Raw genomic sequence first — 19,794 nt, 5'->3', positions numbered from 1 at the left:
TTCACTTTTCACTTTTCAAAGCGGCCTTTTTGTTATCGCTTCTCGTTACTCTGTTTTCTTTGTCTTGTCTGATACTAGCATTTTCTGCAAGCGAGCACCTTGGCTTTTCTTTTTTCCGTCTTTCTCTCTATCCACATATTCCCCTGCTTTTCCAGCTTGAAGTTTTTGGTTTCCCAACAAACCACTACCTTTCACTTAGTTTGCGGTCATCGCTTGATGGCTGTTCTTCTACTTTAATGACCGTTACGAATGCCTCTCTCTCTCTCTCTCTGCGCTACTGTCGCTCAACTCTAACCAGATTGTTTGATGATGCTGCTTGTTTCCGTGTGCTGCAACGGGAACTGGCTGGAACTTCGGGCCCACGCCTTAGCATGGCCTCTTCCACACAAGCGGTCAGATATTGATCTTATCTGCCTGAATTAACCTCGCACTGAAACGGCCTTCCAGCTGCCCGTAGTCTCGGATGTTTATTTTTGGTGGTGGATTGCGCGCATCGCACGAGTTGACACAATTTCTTTTTCTTTTTCTTTTTTTTCTTGCAGTTTTTGTTTCCTTTGTCGTTCACCCCAATTTTATTCCCCATTGTTTTGTGTTCAGTCTTGTCTTTTGTTACCTTCTACCCACCTTCCCGTAAAACCTTATTTACATACCCAGTCAAAATTTACGTTTATTTCATAATTCGTCTTGATGCCAGTGTTGGTGATGTGATGTCCAGGAAGTTCATCGCGTTGTAGTGCTGAGTAAGCAAGGCTATCTAGTATGCGCCGGCTATTATCACACAAGGATTCGTGCCATGGCATCAAGCTTCTATATGGATATAGAAGTCCACATATTCTAATACCACTTCTTAATTGATAGACGTGGCGGCGTATATGAAGAGTCGATTTCCAATTCTTAGTTTGGAAAATCGCAATCATTTGCTGTTGTGCTAATCGCCGTACTTTTTCTTTTTCGCCTTCTAGACGTCGCTTGATGCTCGATCCAGTCTTTCTGTTGTCGCAATCCATACATCATCTATCCAGCGGCGATTATACAAAGCCGACTTTTCCCTTTTAACAGTTTCATTCACCCTCCTTGTTCTTCTTTACTTCTGTATCTCGATCACAGTATTAGTGACCCAACTCCCATCTATTATTCAGGCATTTATTTCACTTCATCAATACGCCTTTCTCAGCAAAAAAACCCGCTTCTTCTCCTATCAGAACTTAACCCTTCATCATGGGCGGTCTTCAAAATTCCCGCTGGGCTGCTAGCACTGAGCAAGTTCAGGTTGCTACTATGACTCTCAAGGCGGACCAGAAGACTACTGCTTCTGTTGCCACTAACAGCCCCAAATCTGTCGGGGTCTCTGGTACTGGATCGTCTTTCTTGGCTACTACTGCGTCTTCCAGTCCGGGGATTTCGGGGCGGCCTTCAACAAAGAGCCCCGGCCTTGCAGCTTCTCGCTGGGCATCGCCACCGTCAAATGACGGCGTGCCACTAGAGAAACTCCAATCCACGTCTTCAGACTCTGGTTCCAACCCTGGGGCTGTTCCTACATTGGGCGGGAAACCCAAGCCTGTCCTCCCTCACCTGAACGATATAAAAGCTGGTGTGCCGGCTACATCTCAAAACTCACCAGTGCCAAGAGATCATGTGCCGCAAGCAAATTTCCAAAATGGATATTCAGGCCCGGCCTCTCCTCCTCTGTTGTCCGGCCCGGCCCACTCGAATCCAGGCACTCCCGTATCCGCGCCTTTAACGCCGCACAACCCTTCGAGAGGGAGAAGGTCTAAGAAATCCAAATCGTTCTGGCCTGAGACTACTATCAATCAGGAGGCTGTATCTCTGAAGATTTCAACGCCTACCGAGCTCAACAGCAAAACTATAGACACCAGTCACTCGACCGCGTCACACAAGAAGTCAAACTCCCTTGAGGGCACCTCGGTGATTATGCCGGCCACTACGACGGCGGCAACGACGCCATTTGCCGCAACGCCAACGCAAAACCTGCACCGATTCCTGCGCATTGTTTCGCGGCTCAAGTGGAAGCACCCGTACCTCCAGATGGCCTACATGAATGCCATGGAGACGCTTCAAAAGGAACAGCAGCTGGTCGCTTCGGAGTCTCAAAAGGAAACGAATGGCCTGAGATCAATAGCCGCCGGCAAGACAACAAACTGGGCCGACATGGTCGAGGAAGACGAAAACACCGACCTGGCTACGACGCAGCAGCAGCAACGCACAAAGACAGAGCACGCAGCAGCCCACAAGGTCGTCGAGCCGCATCCCTGCGACATGTTCAAGCTCGACTTTTTCGAGTACTACATGCTCCTTGAGCGCGCCATTGTGCACATCCTCGCTGTGTTCAACGAGCGCGTGCGCCGCTCACACATCACCGAGATTCTGGCTCCTCCCGCTCCCGCCGCCAGCGGCACGCCCAGCGGCATCGCATCCAGCCGCCACGCGCCCGGCGCCGCCAAGGCGCACTCGTTCCACAACGACGTGCTCTTCTCGCTGGCCGCGTCACCGAGCCTGGGCAAGCTGCTGAGCGACCCACGCGGCACCAACGCGCTCGACTCGTTCAAGCTGGCCAAGACGCTGCGCAATCGCTGGAAGTTTGCCGACATGGACGAGGCGCCGGGCCAGAGAAAAAACAACATTGGGAGCTTGGATAGCGTCGACTTTGATAACATGCTAAGCACCATTTTTGCCTTCTTTGATCGCGTGTATGAGCTGGTCCTGCAGCGTAATCAGCACGATGTGGCTAAGCGCCAGGAGAAGCAGCAACAGCAGCAGCAGCAGAAGACAGAGCGGAAGACGGAGGGGGCCAAGGCCAAGGTGCTGGAGAAAGAAGATTCAGATGTGGAAATGGATCTGGGGCTGGATCTGGATCTGGATCTGGATAGCAAGCAAGGTATGGAGGGTTGGGATTTCCTGGACTATGCCATGGACTGGGAGGCGATTTGATCTTGGGCTGGAACATTGAAATAATCCCCTTGACGAAACATGAAATCGAAATTTTTGAACGTTCACTACCATCCATCCCACTTATGTGTTGAGGCTCCGTGACTGCAGACTAAATATATACTATACACACACTAGAGTAGGGTGCCCGCATCCAGGGCCATGCACTCCCTAAACAAAAATACTGATATCAAGCTACTGTTTCTCTCCACTTTGAGATCCTGTTTTTCTTCCTATTCCCTATCGTCAATTCACGGCACCTATTTCTCTGTGCCGTCCAGATGCACAACCTTCTGCGAATTAGACATGGTCTGCATCGGCGCACCCACCTCGCCCTCCGGCATCGGCGCAGCCATGGCGACGCCGGCATCGACGATAATCTGCTCATCGATGCGGGCCGCTATGTTGTCGCCGTGTTCCAGGCGCTTGTATGTGGTTATGCGGCCCTCGTTGGTGTCGATATCGAACACGCGGATGCGTCGGTTGTATCCGCCATACCCGGCGTAGCCGCCAAACCCGACGCCACCGCCGTAGCACATCCAAAGTCGAGGCTTACGGTTGTCGTCAGAGGAGAGGGCGCAGTAGTCGTTGACATGATCGCTAGAGGTGAAGGAAATGTTAGTGTTGTGTCATGTAACATGTTCAAGGGGGACAAAAACTTACTGTCCACAGCTGACCATCACTACGCCCTGCTCGATGAGCGCATCGTGGAATCCCGTGTTGTAGTGCGGGGCCGTGACATACTCACGCCACTCACCCTTGATGGTCGCCAAGTCGGAAACAATATACTCGGGGAAAGGGATATGAATAAAGGCCAGGTCCATATGCAGGTGGGTGTACTGCTGGTGCTTGCCACGCAGGCTCTGGGCAGTTTTGCGGAACCACTCAACCTGCGCCGGCTTGATCCAGTTGTAGCCAGGGTAGTTCTTTTGGTCTGGTGTGTACGCATGGGAGTCAATCATGTACAGCGTCAAGGCCGAGTGGCCCGAAGAGCCACGGCCCTGGACTTCAACGTAGTAGTTTCCGACACCCGGGATATCGGCAGGCCCGGCGCGCGACAGCGAATATGGGAGGGACTCGATGATTGTCATCTGCGCCTGACGCGACATTGTGTCTTCGTCGTCGTGGTTACCGAAGATGCTCACATATGGGATCTTGCGTTTGATGAGTAGATGGGCGTATTTGAAAATAGTGGTTTGGGCATCGGGCGAAGAGTCGCCGTTGACTTGGTCGCCACTAAGCACAACCAGATCCGGCTTTTCTTCATCTAGGATGCGCTCGACAAAGTCGGCAGTACGCGGGTCTGCCTCGCATTTTCCGCCGTTGTAAGAGTCGGGTACGGCATCACGGCAGGCGCCAAGGCCCGTGCTCAGGTGAAGATCAGCGATCTGAACAATCTTGAAGCGGCCGTTGGGGTTGATTTGTAAAGCTGGGGGTTTCTGCTCAGATTGCGCCCCGCGCCGCAGAGTAAGATGGGCCGAGGGAATATCTTGACTGGCGGACAGCATAATAGGCATGCCAGTGATGGCCCAGCCGTCCCGGACTTCAGTCGCATCATCCCCAAAGAGCACGTCGATACCAGTGACAGCGTTGGCTGAATCGGCGACTTTGAGTCCGGGCTCCCGGCGCAGCCAGATGCCGCCTGGCCGGGAATCCCACTTGACGCCATTCTTGGAGGGATTCAGTCGACCGACAGTCAGGTCCACGACGACGCGGTCAGTAGTTGAAAGATCCTCCTCTTTAACGCGGCGAACGTGCACAAAAGCCTTGGATATCAAAGCTTTTCCGAGATACAGGTCCTTGTCGATACGATGCCATATTTTGGGGTCAAGTGTACATGAGGAGAAGACGTTGACGCTGGAGCATGTGGCGATGGTAACGTCGGTGACGACCAAGCCATGATGGTGTTGGGGCATGTAGGCATGGATCGAAGTAGGGAGAACTCGGAAGTTTCGGTCGAGAATCGTGAGGGTTACAAGAGCTGTGATGCAAGCAACAACGGCCTGCACAGCTGTGCGGACCTGGAAATTGGGATGCATGTTAGACTGTAAGTCCGGCAAAAGAGGATGAAGTTTGGGCGGCTTGACCTACCAGTCGTCGTGCCATGATGTTTAGATACAAGAGCTTTGGTGGCTCTAGCGGTCACTCGGAGGAGGGGCAGCTCAGAGCAAAGTCTCCAAGGCCTGGCTGGCAATCTACGAGCTTATGGAATGGCCGACGCCAGTCGCTCTGGGGGCGGTGGGAGCGTGCTCGCAGGTTGCAGGATTGGAGATGGCGCCCAACAATGAGCACTCCCTGCACAGGCCGCAAGATGCAGACAGTGTAGAAGAAAAAAGGCGCGGTGAGAGCCTTAAGCAGCAAGCTTGGGCTTCCCGGAGTTGCTAGCAATAGGGCCAAGATGGAATCAATCGGTATTTGCTCTGCTAAATTAGGACGCAGGGTTTGGGATGCTCTACTGGTCAGGTCATTGGGCCCTTGCGGGTTCGCATTATCGGGTCCGACTGGTTCGACAAGAAGGAGTCCGACGGCAGAAGCTGATGTGGTAAGCAAAACCAACCTCCAAATCAGGAAATAAAAAACCGATGGCCGCAGATGCAGCAGCGAAACTCTTAGTGAGCTAAACAACGATAGCCTGCCAGAGTCCTTGGCGGAGGAGGGAGCTTGGAGGTGGCGTGAGGTTGTGGCTGACCTGACCAGCAACCCTAGCCTTGCAATCATGTGAGAAGCCACGTGCTGGCAATGGCCGCCCCACTTTCCACTTTCCAACGCCGACATCACCACTAGCTCGGCACGGCCCAACTGGTGCTTGGCGGCACTTGACCCGAACGCCTTGGCACCCGATCATCCTGCTGTCCTGAAATCGTTGCCCCATATTTTCCGATCGGAAAAACTCTGCATAGGCGCTGCATTGTTGCGATTCTGATCCGACTCAACCTCTTGGACCCTAACCCTGGCTTGCAACTGTGAGAGACGACGGACGCATGTTCTTCCTTCCGACAGATTGATTTACGCGCAGACCCGATTCCTAATCATCAAGGTATCATCCGCCAGCGGCACTACAACTCCCCAGTTCGTACAAGTAATGCACCATCTCCAAATTCCCATGGCTCATATACACCACGACCCTGCTATAGTTGGGGACAAACGTAGAAATGATCACCGGTTAAAAGCGAGCAAATCATCGATCAGAGCTCTTTGCGAGATTTTCAATGCAACATGTTGATTTCCGCCCACTTTCGGATCGACACGTTACCTTGAGACGATCACAACTATACGCCAGAACTACCAATCTTTTTAGAGAGCCGGTTGGTGCGGCTTGACAATGGGCGCATGTTCTATTGTGAAACTGGTATGCTTAAGTTGGAAGTGTGGATGGGTCAAGTCATGCCGCCAGGGAACGAACATTTTGGGTTTCATGTTATGGGCACATGTTGAAGAGGATATAAAGCAATGATGGGCCTGCTATCTGAGAGCTCCCGTGGCCACGATCTCCAGAGCACATCAGGGTTCTTCTCTTCATCTTTTGTTCAGTCTCTAGAGTAGCAGGTCTCTCCTATTTGCTGTCCTTCGTTTTACCTTCTCTAATGCTTATACATACTCTTCTGGCCCTAGTGGCCTCCGTCGCCGCCGTGGACATCACAGTGTCTTCCACTGGCGGGAACAAGACAAGTGGCCACCAGTACGGCTTCCTTCACGAGGTGAGAGCCCCCTCTATATTCTATCACTAGGCCGTGCCAAGAGTATCTTCTAACCCGTCTGTGCAGGACATCAACAATTCTGGTGATGGCGGCATTTATGCCGAACTGATCCGCAACCGCGCTTTTCAGTTCAGCGATGCTTTCCCTGTCTCCCTCGATGGTTGGGCCTCTGTCAATTCGCAGCTGTCTCTGCAAAACGTGACTCCTCCCCTGTCTTCGGCTTTGCCAACTTCGGTTCGAGTCACGCCCGCCAGCGGTGCTTTGTCTGCTGGCCTCTCGAATGATGGCTACTGGGGCATGAGTGTCAAGAAGCAGCGATACACTGGCTCATTTTGGGTCCATGGTGAATACAAGGGCTTCTTCAATGCCTCCTTTGTCTCAGCCCTAGACGGGAAACTCTTTGGTAGCGTGAAGATCGAAAGCAAGGCAGTTGAGGGCAGCTGGACAGAGCACGAAATCAACTTTGAGCCGACTGTTGATGCACCCAATGGCAACAACACCTTCGTTATTACTTTTGACCCTACTGCAAGTATTTCCCCGCGTCTTGTTACTTTCAAGTAACTATCTCTTTTGGGTCTATGCTAACGCTTACTTCTCAGGGACTAACTGGCTCTGCCCTGGACTTCAACCTCATTAGCGTTTTCCCTCCTACTTATAAGAACCGCCAGAACGGCCTGCGTGTTGATCTTGCCAATGTCCTGGCCGATCTTAAGCCTGTAAGTCAACCCATCGCATATAAAGTCTTTCTATCGTTGACATTCCCTTAGACATTCTTCCGCTTCCCCGGTGGAAACATGCTCGAGGGCAACACTGTGGCTACTCGCTGGGATTGGAAGCAAACCCTGGGCCCTCTGAAGGACCGCCCTGGCTTCCCTGGTGTCTGGGGCTACCAGCAGACCCACGGCCTAGGGCTTATGGAGTACTTATACTGGGCTGAAGATATGGGATTGGAACCTGGTAAGTACAACTTGCTACCTGCTCTAACCCTGTAGTCATACCAAGACTAACATGAGTACCCAGTTCTTGCTGTATGGGGTGGTCTTGCTCTCGATGGCACCAACATTGCTGAAGCTGACTTGCAACCCTACATTGATGATGCCCTGGATGAAATCGAGTTTGTTGTCGGCCCTGCCACCTCCACCTGGGGTGCCAAGCGCGCAGCCCTTGGGCGCAAAGAGCCCTTTAAGTTGAACTTTGTCGAGGTCGGCAACGAGGATTGGCTCGAGGGCGGCGCTGCTGGTTGGGAGGCATACAAGCAGTACCGTTTCCCCATGTTCCAGAAGGCTATTCTTGCCAAGTATCCTACCATGACCATTATCTCTTCCGGTGCCACGAGCGACGGATATCCAGATATTCCTCAGCCTGCGCTGGGCGACTACCACCCCTACAAGACGCCCGATGATTTGGTCAAGGATTTCAGCCGCTTCGACAACGACGCCATTGGTCACATTGTTGGCGAGGTTGCCGCAGTGCACCCCAACGGCGGCACTGGTTGGAACGGCCCCATTAGAGAGCGGCCCTGGTGGATCGGATCTGTGGGTGAGGCTGTTTCGCTGATTGGTTATGAGCGCAATGCAGACCGTGTGCGCGGCTCCTTCTACGTAAGTCCCCGTCTTACCCTCCCGCGCCTGCGCTGGCCACCGTACTATCTACCGTGCTGACTTTGCTCTTTAGGCACCCGTTATCCGCAGTCTGGACCGCTACCAGTGGCCCGCAACTCTGGTTCAGTTTGGAGCGGATCCTGCGATTACTACGCGCTCTACGAGCTGGTACATCTGGCACCTGATTGGCTCCAAGCAGCTCGTCAATACTCTGCCCACAACTAATACCTTTGACCCGCTTTTCTATGTTGCCGGCACCTCGGAGCAGAGCACGCTGGTCTGGAAGGGTGCGGTCTACAACACCACGAATGGCGCACCCGTGCCTGTCCGTCTCAACTTTGACGGCGTTGGTCAGGGTGCCAAGGCAACCTTCACCCTCCTGACGGGACCTTCGGATCCGTACGGTGTTAACACGGCGACTGAGAACGTCATCAAGAGTGATACGACTACCCTGACGGCCGGTGAGGGTGGAGTGTTTGAATTCGAACTGCCCCAGCTGAGTGTGGCGCTGCTTGAGACAGCGTAAGCAGATGTATTGCACCTTTATACACAAAGTATTGCTGTGCGCTCTATGAGCATTTTTAAATAGCCCAAATTTGGTAGCATGAATAACAGAGAGTAGTAACGAATTTACGTGAGAACCAATCCAATTTGGTGAAACATCGCAAATAGAGAAGACCGTCGCATCATTCTTGGTGATGTATCTCGGCTTTCTTGTTCTGTGTTACCATGGCACGTTCAAAAGTGGGGCTGTCCGGTAGCCCCTGCGATTGCGCCTTGAAGTGCCTCAATGACGCCCTTCGCCCCCCAACACACCAATAGGAAGACTCACGTGTAGCATTCCTCGCAAGTCGCCAGGTAAATAAAGACCTTCATTTAATACCCAATCCATTGCCTTTTTTACTGGTTCTGCGTGGTCAAAACACTGCGAGAGTCTAGAGCTGCGGTCATAGTCTTCAACAACTTGATAACTCACATACAACATGTCTGCTGAGAACTCAGTCCAGCAGCCCCTTTTAGCTGAATCGCAAGCGGTAGATCAGCCATCGGCAGTCTCTTATGGTGCTACAGCAGTCGCCAGCCCAGGCCCAGAGCGCGAAGTGGCTGGCCCACGGCGCACGCTTGGCACCACCGAGGCCTTTGGGATTCTAATCAGCATCGTTATTGGAAGCGGAATCTTCACGTCGCCCGGCTCAATCGACACAAACGTTCCCTCGCCTGGCGCTGCGCTTGCGGTATGGCTTGTAGGCGGCCTTCTGGCCTGGACGGGCGCCAGCACCGTTGCAGAGCTGGGCACTGCGATTCCCGGTGAAGGTAAGTTTTCTCAACTTCGAGATGTACCAAACAAGCGCGAATTCTGATGCCAAGTTACAGGTGGCGTCCAGCCCTATCTGCAGTACATTTTCGGAGATATCTTTGGCTTCCTTGCAGCCTGGACGTGGATTGTTGCCGTCATGCCCGCGACTCTGGCCATTCTGAGCATCGTTTTTGTTGACAGCATCTTTTCAGCCCTCGGTCCTGTCCTGTCTGTTTCTGCTCTAGCGCCTGACTTGACGTGGCTTCTGCGCAAGTTTCTCTCCGTAACCATCCTTGTGCTTGTCAGTCTCGCCAACTGCATTAGCACTAAAGCTAGCACGCAGCTCAACAGCTTCTTTGTCGCCACTAAATTTTCAGCCATTGTCTTTGTCGTTTTGGCTGGTCTAGTCGTAGTTGTTGTACAGATTGCACACGGCGCCGAGCCAGTCCAGGCCGGCGGACAGGATTGGTTCCAGAGATCATGGTTTGCCCCCCGCGTCAGTTTCAATCCCGATGGGTCAGAGACCGACTGGACACAGATATCACAGTGGGAGCTCCTGGGCCATTATTCGGCGGCCCTGTATGGCGCACTCTGGGCGTATTCTGGCTGGGATAAGGCAGTGTACGTGTCTTCGGAGCTGCGAGATCCCGTTCGACAGCTGCCGTTAGCCATCAATACTGCTATCCCAACTATCATTTCTGCCTTTATTGCGGCAATTGCAAGCTACTATGTCCTGTTGCCATGGACTGAAGTTTCAATCACCGACAGCATTGCAGTTGTGAGTAACCGCTAGTTTTTGAAGATATCTATCTATGGATAACTAATTACTACTAACACTGATATGTTTTTTTCTAGACTGCCATTGCCCGTCTTTTTGGCCCAGGTGTTGGACTTGCAGCCTCTGGTATGATTTGCCTCGTAGTTGCTGGTTCTCTGCTGGGCAATTCTTTTGTAGCTGGCCGCATGGCTGTATCTGCCGCCCGTAAGGATTGGTTCCCCAGCTATCTCGGCACTGTCGGCTGCATACGTCTTCCTTCTCTTGATGGCTCTGTCTCCGAGGAAACACTTGGCACCGAAACCGAAGAAAACGCCGGCGATGCCCCCGTCAATGCAATTGGGCTAGCTGCACTTCTTGCCACATTCTACATTATATTTGGAGATTTCCGTTCTCTCGTCACATTCAATGGTCTGGGCGAGTACACTTTTTTCTTCCTTACTGTTCTTGGCGCTCTGATCCTGCGCTTCCGCGAACCAGACCTGCACAGGCCGTACAAGCCGCCGTTTATTGTCCCTGCTGTCTTTGCTCTAGTTAGTGGGTTTGTTGTCATCAGAGGCGCTATTTTTGCTCCAGCCCAGGCCGCCATGCTTCTTGTGCTGTGGGCTATAGGTGTCGCATATTACCTTATTCGTCTACATAAGAGTGGTGATGCGCGACTGTGATGTCCTGATTGGCTGATGTACAAGTATATTTAACTAAAAGTACTTGATGTGTCTGTAAGACCAATCCGGCTCACTTGTTTTTATCAGTGTTTAATAGGAGGACTCACTGTTGTCCTGTACGGAGAAGTATCCGGAACGTCACAAGTTCAAAGAGTTCAATGAAAGAGAATGTATTCAATGAAGGGGAAGAAAGGCGAACGATGATCGATGCCTTCTATTCTAGATACTATGGAAGAGAGGGAGAGAGCAGCCCTTTTATGCCCAGCAGTCCATTGATGTCTTGTGCTAGAAGCAGAGTCTAGTCCGAGCAAGAAAAGGAGAAGTACGGCCTTTTGTCGTTCAGCTTCCACTAGGTTGGGAACTTTTACAATAGCGTTCCTCTTGTGGCGATTTGTGATGTTAGAACGTGAACGAGTTGAAGGCAATTCCGATGTAGTCAGAGGAGCACAACCCTAAGATGCTTCTATTTGTAGGGTTGGCATGCTGACAATATCAACAGTTTTCCTACCCAGCGCTAAGCCAATATACATGAAATATACAAATGAGCCACTTGACTATGAATAGACATCTTAAACCTCTTGACTTGACTTGAATTTATGTAACGTGTACCAACATCACTAACATCAAACGGCTCCGGATTAGCTACCTGACACCCCCGGGCGGTCAACTTTTTTTTGTTGTTGTTTTTGTTTATTTTTACGCCGACGGGCGGCCAGCTTGACTTGACTTGACTATATTTATCGTCTATCAAAATCACTAAGATCACACGATGCCGGATTGGTTACCGGACGAAAGTTTAAAGTCCTCCACTCGACACGCCCATCGTTTCTGTGTGTTCGGGATGGCGCACCATCCCCAAGCCCCGAAGAACCAGTGGTCCTTGACTTGACTTGACTTGACTATATTTATCGTCTACCAAAATCACTAAGATCACACGACGCCGGATTGGTTACCGGACGGAAGTTTAAAGTCCTCCGCTCGACACGCCCATCGTTTCTGTGTGTTCGGGATGGCGCACCATCCCCAAGCCCCGAAGAACCAGTGGTCCACACTCCGCTATGAGCAAAAGAAACACAAGTACAAAAGAAAAAAAAAAAAACAATTTCCCCAGATAAACCCTAACCCCCACAAAGAGTTAACCATCCCCACCAACATTCGTTCGACCGAGAGACGTGGCCAGACACAAAGTCGACCATCAAAACCAGCGTGGCATGGGAAAACCTGAGTCGTTGAGCGGGTGAAAAACCATGCCAGATGAGCCTCCGGAGGCTAGGAGTGTATCCTTCCGCTTTTCGAAGTGGCTGCCGCACCGAAGCATGGCTGAGGCCCGATGCAGTCCCCGAGTGCCACAGCAGGACAAAGGAAAAGACGAAGGTGGACTGTCTGAACCTTCAAAGGGACAGTCCCGAGTTGCGAAGATGGATCCACGAGTTGTTGGGTGTGGCGGCGATGAAGGGCCGGCGATCGCGAGGAGGGTGTCGTGAAAAGGGGGCGAGTCGACGGCGAGGAAATCCCTCAAAGTTGGGAGAAAGCGGACTCGGGCTTCGCAGCTCTTTGTCCTGTTGAAAGGACAAGAATGGCAGCAGCATTGGGATCGTGTTGCTGTCCTCATGAGACCCTCAGCAAAGGCTCGAGGGGGGGAGGCCGACCTCAAAGGTACCCCCCCGAGGGTTGTAGGAGGGAAGGTTGGAACCAGTGGTCCACGACGGGCGGCCAGCGGTTCTCGGTGAGCTTTTTTGACTCTCATTAACAACCTCCTCCTCCATCAAAGGGGACATGGTCTAGTGGTATGACGGATCCTTAGCATGTTGTGAGCCTCTAGCTCGGCATTCGCTTGGATCAGGTCCGGGGTTCGATTCCCCGTGTCTCCAGTTCAAGCTCATCGCGGTTATCTTCTTCGGGGACATGGTCTAGTGGTATGACGGATCCTTAGCATCTCGGAAGCCCCCGCTTCTCGGCATGGATCAGGTCCGGGGTTCGATTCCCCGTGTCTCCATCATCAGAGTCGAAGTCACATTTTTTGTGGTGCAGCGTCCATGGGGCTAACCAAGTTCGATTCGTTTTTGCCGGATCGCGAGACTCTGAGCTCCGGGGGGCAGGAAGAAGACTTCCCAGGTCCTGTCGTATGCCGAGACTCGACGAGCGAATGTTGGTGGGGATGGTAGCTCCACAGCAGGGCTGCGCTGGTTTTGGTCCCACTTTCGGGGATGGTTTTGAGGAGGTCTGCTTTTTGTTTTGTTTGCTTTGTTTTTGTACAACAGGGTTTGGGCCAGGATTCCGGGTTATGTTTAGGGGCTGCACGCACGAGGGACAGTCTTGGTCGCTGGGCAGGTGGGGGACCTCCCTTCATTATACTTCGCAGTGTGCAGATTCTATAGGCACATTCGGGTTCTGTGTTTGATAGCTGTATGTACGCCCTAGTACCAGCAATGGTCTCCTGTCGTATGCCGAGAATACCTCGCCAGTAGACAGGTAAATAAAGAATCAATCAATCAACCATAGTTTCGTCACGTTGAATAAAGTCAATTCGAGTCATAACATGCTTTTGTAGACCAAAACACCACACTGTGTAAGCATTTTCTACTTATACATCAAGCCAATGATATTCTTTGCTCGTCAGCCGCATCTAGGATTTAATTGCCATCGCGCCAGGTCTGTAGTCTCCACGCCGGTCTTCTACCTCCTACGAGACACACCAAGAGTAAGCCAACATGCTGCTCCATAATCCTCATGGTCTAAAATGACTCGACTAGCTCGGCCATCCAGGTGTCCTGGACCCCTTCCTTGTTGGCCTTTTCGACTGTCATCTGATTACGCACTCCAAAGACTTTCAGCGTCTCATTTCAGCCGCCAACGTCCATTCCTATGTCTGGATTCTAATGGTCTCTCTAGATTAGTCATATGGATATCTTGACCACATCAGAGTCACCTCTCCCTGAGAACTTCCAGGGACTCACACTTGAACCTTTTGGCACTTTTGTCTAGACAGGAGAGTTAGACGCGAGCTGCTCTTCCGATCCAGTGATCTTGTGGCTGCCTGTTCGTGCAACAAATAACTAGCGGAGAGGAGACCACCACTCTAACTTTTGATATTGCGCACTGCCGGAATTTTCGGTTATCTTCTCGATGTGACTCCCCGAGAATCTGGACTGAGACACACTGGGCACCAAATCGCTAACTGGACATTGCTACATTAATTGCTGAGAGCTCTATGTGTTTGGGTTACTCGCTAGGCTAGCAACTTAATGTCTGGAGCCAAGGATCTTTGCTCTCGGTCGTGACGGCGTGCCCGACGAGGTTCCTCTCCCGCTCACTAAGACCAAAGGAGGCGACGCTACTACCAAGCTAGCAGTTCTGCTAGGCCCAGAGCTTGAAGAGCTTTGCCTAGAAAGGTAATCCAGGGCAGCTTGTAATCTCCAATGGTCAAGCTCTGATAGGAAAAGCCCACGTCTTTTGTCAACGGTTAGCTATGAAGAGCCATGCTGGGTGTGAATCGCCCCAGAGTATACCAGGCTCCGCAGTATGATTGAACAGCCCAGCGCGAGTCAGTATCTTTCATACACCCCTCTACAGACCGTACTCGGTAGTGTTCAGGATTGGTATTTACCACACCTATGGCTTTAACGCGGAGATGTCATGCACGTTCCTATCAGCTGGTGCCGAACAAGAGGCTCAAATCTTTACTGAAAAGACTATTAAAAGTTGATTAGCGAACCTGCGCCAGTGGCCCGGCCTAGTTTACACGACTAGATAACTCACACTTGACATCGAACTCACCCTCACGATGGTCTGTTATAGGAACCAAGACGGTGATAAACAAGTCTTGTTGCTGTCAGTTGGGGTTTGGCATGACGGAAGGTCGAGGGTCTCGGCTTCCCTACCAACGCAAAAAGCCAGACCCTCATTTTAACATTGCATCCCTAGCTGTCAATGTCTATTGATGACTTTCCTTTTCACAGGCCTCCAAGTTCCATGCCAATTCCGGGAAGCTTGAAATACGTACCCCAATATCACACGCTTCCGCTCTTGTCGCTTGTCTTCCGCGCTGTCTCTTCTCCTTCCATCACAGCCCCCCAAAGCTATATTCACACCCGCAAACCCTGATTACCACTTCTGTGCTTTTGTTCTGACATAGAAGAGACAACCACAGGTCAGCAGGCCAGTCTAGCTGGTACCTGTACCCATAGTCAAGCCATCAATTTCTCCCTCCGGAGTTAAAGGGCGTACTTGTCCTGTCGCAAATGAGACGATTAAAGTGCCTCGGCAAGAAGAGTACTTGTACTCGTCTAGTCAGCTCACCCAGGATTTTCTCTAGGCTTAGTCGATGTTGTCTTAGGAGCTTGAAATAATAGCGAGGTGCCGTGCCGAAACGCAGCGTTTCCGCCGGGCCGTCCCACGGAACGCCGCGTTTTCCAGTTGCGCCTTCCCGCATGCGGCGAACCAAGCCCTCTTATTATCTCCTTTTTACTTCCCATGTTGTGGGTTTCCCCTCATATTTTCTCTATACTCGTTTATTTGTCGACATTGATTTGCAACTCCCTAAGCCGTCGTTAAAACGGACATGGTCGTCGGTCCTAGAGCCATATTTTTGGAGGTCTCAGTCAAGCGGGTGTGTATTTTACTTTGCCAAGATCATTTCAGTCAGACCGGGTTTACGACGTTGTTGACCTTGACCTCAACTACTACCATTCAGTGTGGAGTAAGACGGTAAAGCCCCTTTGGGCTATCTGGTTTGTGAGCTCTCATATCTCATCGTCAGAAGGGCTATACCACCAATCTAGACCGATTAGTTGGATATTTTGGAGATGATGTATACATTCTCCAAGTCCAAGGGTGTGTTATCCTCCCGTCAGACAGAAAAGACTCAAAGCAAATAATCGAGAAAATACGAGGCATGGACTCTGATGATTGATGTGACTTTATTGTGACATCGGCATCTTTCATTCGGGCCATGACAGCGCAACGCTGCTCAGGTCAGAGTCCCGGGGCCTGTTCGGGGTAATCACTTGCCTGCCAGCTCACTTCCCAATCTGGTGTTGGCGACAATACCATATTCACCAGGACTGTTTTCATTCATGCACACACAGCAGGGAACCCATCCTCCTCGATAATGAAACCTTGACGCCGATTAAACAGGGCTCGTAGCCATGAAAAGCTCGGACAGAAACAAGTATTGACAGTGACATGATACACAAAGCCCTTGCTGTCTGCCATGTGTATATGTGGCCTGGTATGCGCAGCCACTCCAAATCTGGGCACATAACCAGGCGTTACGCCAAGCCAAGAACCATGGGCTTCTTAGAATCCGGGCGGCAAGCTAAGCCATGGGGCTCTCTTCGTGGTGATAAGAATAAAGGCGCCATGGGTGGTACTAACATCTGTCTTGAGGTCAGCGAATTTTGCATCCATCCGCGTTTATGAATAAGTGAACAATGCCAGTGCCAGTACTTCGATACTTCCTACACACGCGCTGGCTCTTGCACAGCGTACATGTGCTTATGTTACGTTGTCGCCAATGTGTTGAGGGCTTCCGCCGGCGTCCAACATCGGGCCGTGTAAAGAGGGCTACGTGGCCCAGATTCGGTGGTCTATACACGGAGCCCTGGGACTGCCAATTCCCATGGGCCACTTCCATGATTTGCGATACAGAACAGCTCTGTATCCAAGCCAGGCAGTATCTTTGTATCTCAGAACAGGGCGAGACGACCAGTTCTGCTTTTTGTTTTGTTTGGATTTTCCCTGTTGATACTGCGCTGCCTCTCAATTCCCAGGGCCCAGCACACTTTCTCTCGTTCTCTCTTCTCCTCTCTCGGGTCAAATCTTCCTTTGTACAGATCTTCGTGGGAAAAGGAAACAAGCCTGCCCTTATTCCCTGTTGATTTTGTTTATGCTGTCAACTTGGCGAGGTTTTGTTGATATGAGAAAAGACAAGGGCATTGTTCCCCCTTCCCATCACGAGACAAGATTGACGAGGGCCCCGGTTCAGCATCAAACGCTTTGAAGCTGTATCCATCAATTCCCGGCATATTAATACAAAGATTTGTTGATGGAGACAAGCTTTCGATGTCGTTATGTTGGGTTGGCAAACCCCTTGCAAAACGCGCGTTGGGCAACAGAAATACGGCGTTTCTGCAAGCTTTAGGGTTTGGTAAAAAGGAATCGTGATTACTACTCAACACGCTTTGAGTAAAACACCTGTGTCAGTAGTAAGAAACCAACAAGGCTGAGTGGCATTCAGCTCATCATATTAGCCTGCTGACTGTTGTTAGTATGCGTATAGATTGCCAGGTGTTTAACCTTAGTTATAGTTACTTCTGTCGTTACTTGTGTGGTAACTAGTTATATGTGCAGACAACAAGTGCGAGCCTGAACAAAACACAAACTTACAAGAACTGCTCAGTGTCTAGGTACTTGTTTTTCTTTCAGTCACCCAGAGTTTCTCAGCCCTAAGACGAGGGCTCTTTGTCGTGCAGGACGAAAAAAAAAATTAAAGAAAAAGGGATGCTCGATTGCGAGCGAGAAAAGAAGTGGGAATCGGGAAAGAAAACAACCCAATTTGTTGTTTACTGGGAGTCGTATAGTTATAGTTGCTTGGAAGTAAAATGATCATCTGCAGATGGTAAGCAGGGGAAGGTGAAGAAGGAATGGAATACATAGAAGAAGAAACGAGAAAAAAAGAAAAATGTGCTGAAAGGGAAACACGGAAATGTGAAAACCTGGTGGTATGTAAAAAGACCGCAAAATGAAGCTTCTTTGGGGGGCATCTCCATGAACAGGCTGCATGAGATGAGTGAAAGAAAAGAAAAAACAATCTCTTTTGGCGTATCTCTGAGATGGGCCATTCTGTGGCAGTCGAGAGCTGACTGAGAAAAGAGCAACTCTTATGCCTCCTCCCTGCATCCACAGACAATCACCAGGGACTACCTGATCTTTGTTCTGGTGCTTTTTGTGGAGTGTAGGAGCAGGCTGCCTCCGACGAAATGGGCGGTCTGGTCTAGTCACCAACAAATGTGTGCATACAATGACACCAATATGCTTCGCCGGCCGGACCTTTGAGGTTGCGGTTGGCTATAGGTAACACACACTGACTATCATGACCACATGTCGTCCGTGGCAGCCCGATACACGACAGCCACCTACAACGCGTGCCCGGTCACACCAGCACGGCATATTCGTCTTAAGTCCTGTCAAAAATAAAGCCATTCGCCTCCTGAGCGGCAGCCAGACGTTTCATCTGCACCAGGAACGTGAGAGGAGAACTTGGCTGGCGTTGCTAGCGCCGCCCAAAAATACATGCTACAAAGATGTTGGGTTTGAACTTAGTTTAAACTCGTGGGATGAGGGACTTGCTTGGGCGACGACGCAGGCTAGGAACACATTGTACAACAAGGAGAGACGGAGACGGGGCTGCTAAATTAAGATTGCCTACGATAGGTCAAGGGGGAGTTGCTCGCGGTGTTACGGATATGATGAGCAAGACAGGGAGGGACATGTCTGCTGGTATGTCCTGCCCTGCCCACAAGTGCAATTTTGCTGTGTAGCCAAAGAAGTTTCTCAGGATTGATGTGCACATCGTACCCAGTAGAACACCGGCTACAAGGTCTGCCGGGCGGCTGGGTCAAGGTGATGGCGAAATAACCCGGCCCCAGTGCTTCTCGCTGGCATCCCAGCCCTCTATGTGCACATGTAACTAACTGTACACAGGTGCAAGTAGACCAACAGGCCAGCCGTACAAGAGACGACAGTCAATCAGGCACGAGTGCATGTCGAACTGCCCATCGACACGTCAGTAATGCTGTTCCTGTGCTCGCTGGCGTGTCTTTCAGCAATCAGAGACACAGCATGAAAAAAGAAACGCCGGTTCGGCAAAAACGCCGCGGTCCTGCCAAGGGCACATACGTGAACAGGCTTGTCATTCATATCTGCTTCACACCCCTTGAACCACCCAAGAAACGCAACAGTACAGATGAGTCTATCTTGTATACACGAGGAGACCTAGTACGGCTCCTGGAACCTCCTGTTTAGGCATATGAAGCTTCGATTGTTTTGGGGGCTTCGTGATCACGAAGATCCTAGAGCGGCTGATTACTACCCCAAAACCCGTCGTACATACTTCAAGACGTCCCGCATTCATCGTGTGTGGTCTCGTCGTCCTTTTCTCTATAGAATCACCCTTTACCCAGCAGCTTATGCGCTTTCTCATGGTATGAAATAATACATGCATATGTGTGCATACTATTAGGAGTAGTTGGTACAACATACATACATGTGAAGAGATGACCCAATGCGACCCTACATCGTAAAGCCTATCCCTACACCTGTGTATGTGCTTGTTCGAGAGCCGTAACTCCTTTGTCACACCCACGACAGGTCTAGCTTTAGGGCTGGCAAAGGGATGTACCTAGCGAAGACCAAGCTACAGCCAGTCACAAAAGGATGGAGCAAAGATAGCCTACCACACTCTGCATGTGTATTTACAGCTTCTACTACGAACCACTACTAGTTACTACTGCTAGCCTTGTAGGGCAGTCGGGCTTTAGCACCACATATCCGCCTATATAATCAAATAAAACGAAGAACCCGGGGGGATAAATGTCTATGTCTCAGCGCCAAGGCAGAACATAGTTATAAGCGAGAACAAGAGGCAAATGTGAAGGGGGCCGTGAAAGACTGTAGAGGTGAATATCGGTCACGAGATCATGAGAATCGCTTAGTGGTTGCCAGACAAGTCCGGGAAACCTGGTCTTCTTTGTCCCTCTGGGTCTGTATAGTTTCAAATGAGGAATGTCACTTTTCCCCAGGCCATCTACCG

The 19,794-nt window shown here is 50.9% G+C and overlaps 4 protein-coding genes across 4 annotated transcripts; 3 read left to right on the top strand and 1 right to left on the bottom strand.

The window, feature by feature from the left end:
* Positions 1 to 1,218: 1,218 nt before the first annotated feature.
* BROUX77_005995 (uncharacterized protein) lies at positions 1,219 to 2,949 on the top strand (the record flags this gene model as incomplete). The annotated part of the gene is made up of 1 exon (XM_073750929.1): positions 1,219 to 2,949. The coding sequence occupies one exon, from the start codon at positions 1,219 to 1,221 to the stop codon at positions 2,947 to 2,949; it is 1,731 nt and encodes a 576-aa protein (XP_073603865.1).
* Positions 2,950 to 3,206: 257 nt separating this feature from the next.
* BROUX77_005994 (uncharacterized protein) lies at positions 3,207 to 5,052 on the bottom strand (the record flags this gene model as incomplete). The annotated part of the gene is made up of 3 exons (XM_073750928.1): positions 3,207 to 3,546; positions 3,610 to 4,967; positions 5,038 to 5,052. The coding sequence occupies 3 exons, from the start codon at positions 5,050 to 5,052 to the stop codon at positions 3,207 to 3,209; spliced, it is 1,713 nt and encodes a 570-aa protein (XP_073603864.1).
* Positions 5,053 to 6,530: 1,478 nt separating this feature from the next.
* Positions 6,531 to 8,771, top strand: BROUX77_005993 (uncharacterized protein; the record flags this gene model as incomplete). Its single annotated transcript, XM_073750927.1, has 6 exons — positions 6,531 to 6,644; positions 6,711 to 7,169; positions 7,244 to 7,360; positions 7,412 to 7,601; positions 7,665 to 8,245; positions 8,319 to 8,771. The coding sequence occupies 6 exons, from the start codon at positions 6,531 to 6,533 to the stop codon at positions 8,769 to 8,771; spliced, it is 1,914 nt and encodes a 637-aa protein (XP_073603863.1).
* A 457-nt stretch (positions 8,772 to 9,228) lies between these two features.
* Positions 9,229 to 10,982, top strand: BROUX77_005992 (uncharacterized protein; the record flags this gene model as incomplete). Its single annotated transcript, XM_073750926.1, has 3 exons — positions 9,229 to 9,559; positions 9,620 to 10,320; positions 10,398 to 10,982. 3 exons carry the CDS (start codon positions 9,229 to 9,231, stop codon positions 10,980 to 10,982), a joined length of 1,617 nt encoding a protein of 538 aa, XP_073603862.1.
* Between the last annotated feature and the right edge of the window lie 8,812 nt (positions 10,983 to 19,794).

The sequence above is a fragment of the Berkeleyomyces rouxiae genome (assembly GCF_048999995.1).
Source record: "Berkeleyomyces rouxiae strain 22BRR77 chromosome Unknown BrBRR77_ptg000007l, whole genome shotgun sequence".
Classification (NCBI taxonomy): Eukaryota; Fungi; Ascomycota; class Sordariomycetes; order Microascales; family Ceratocystidaceae; genus Berkeleyomyces; species Berkeleyomyces rouxiae.
This window is presented reverse-complemented; position numbering and strand designations above follow the sequence as displayed.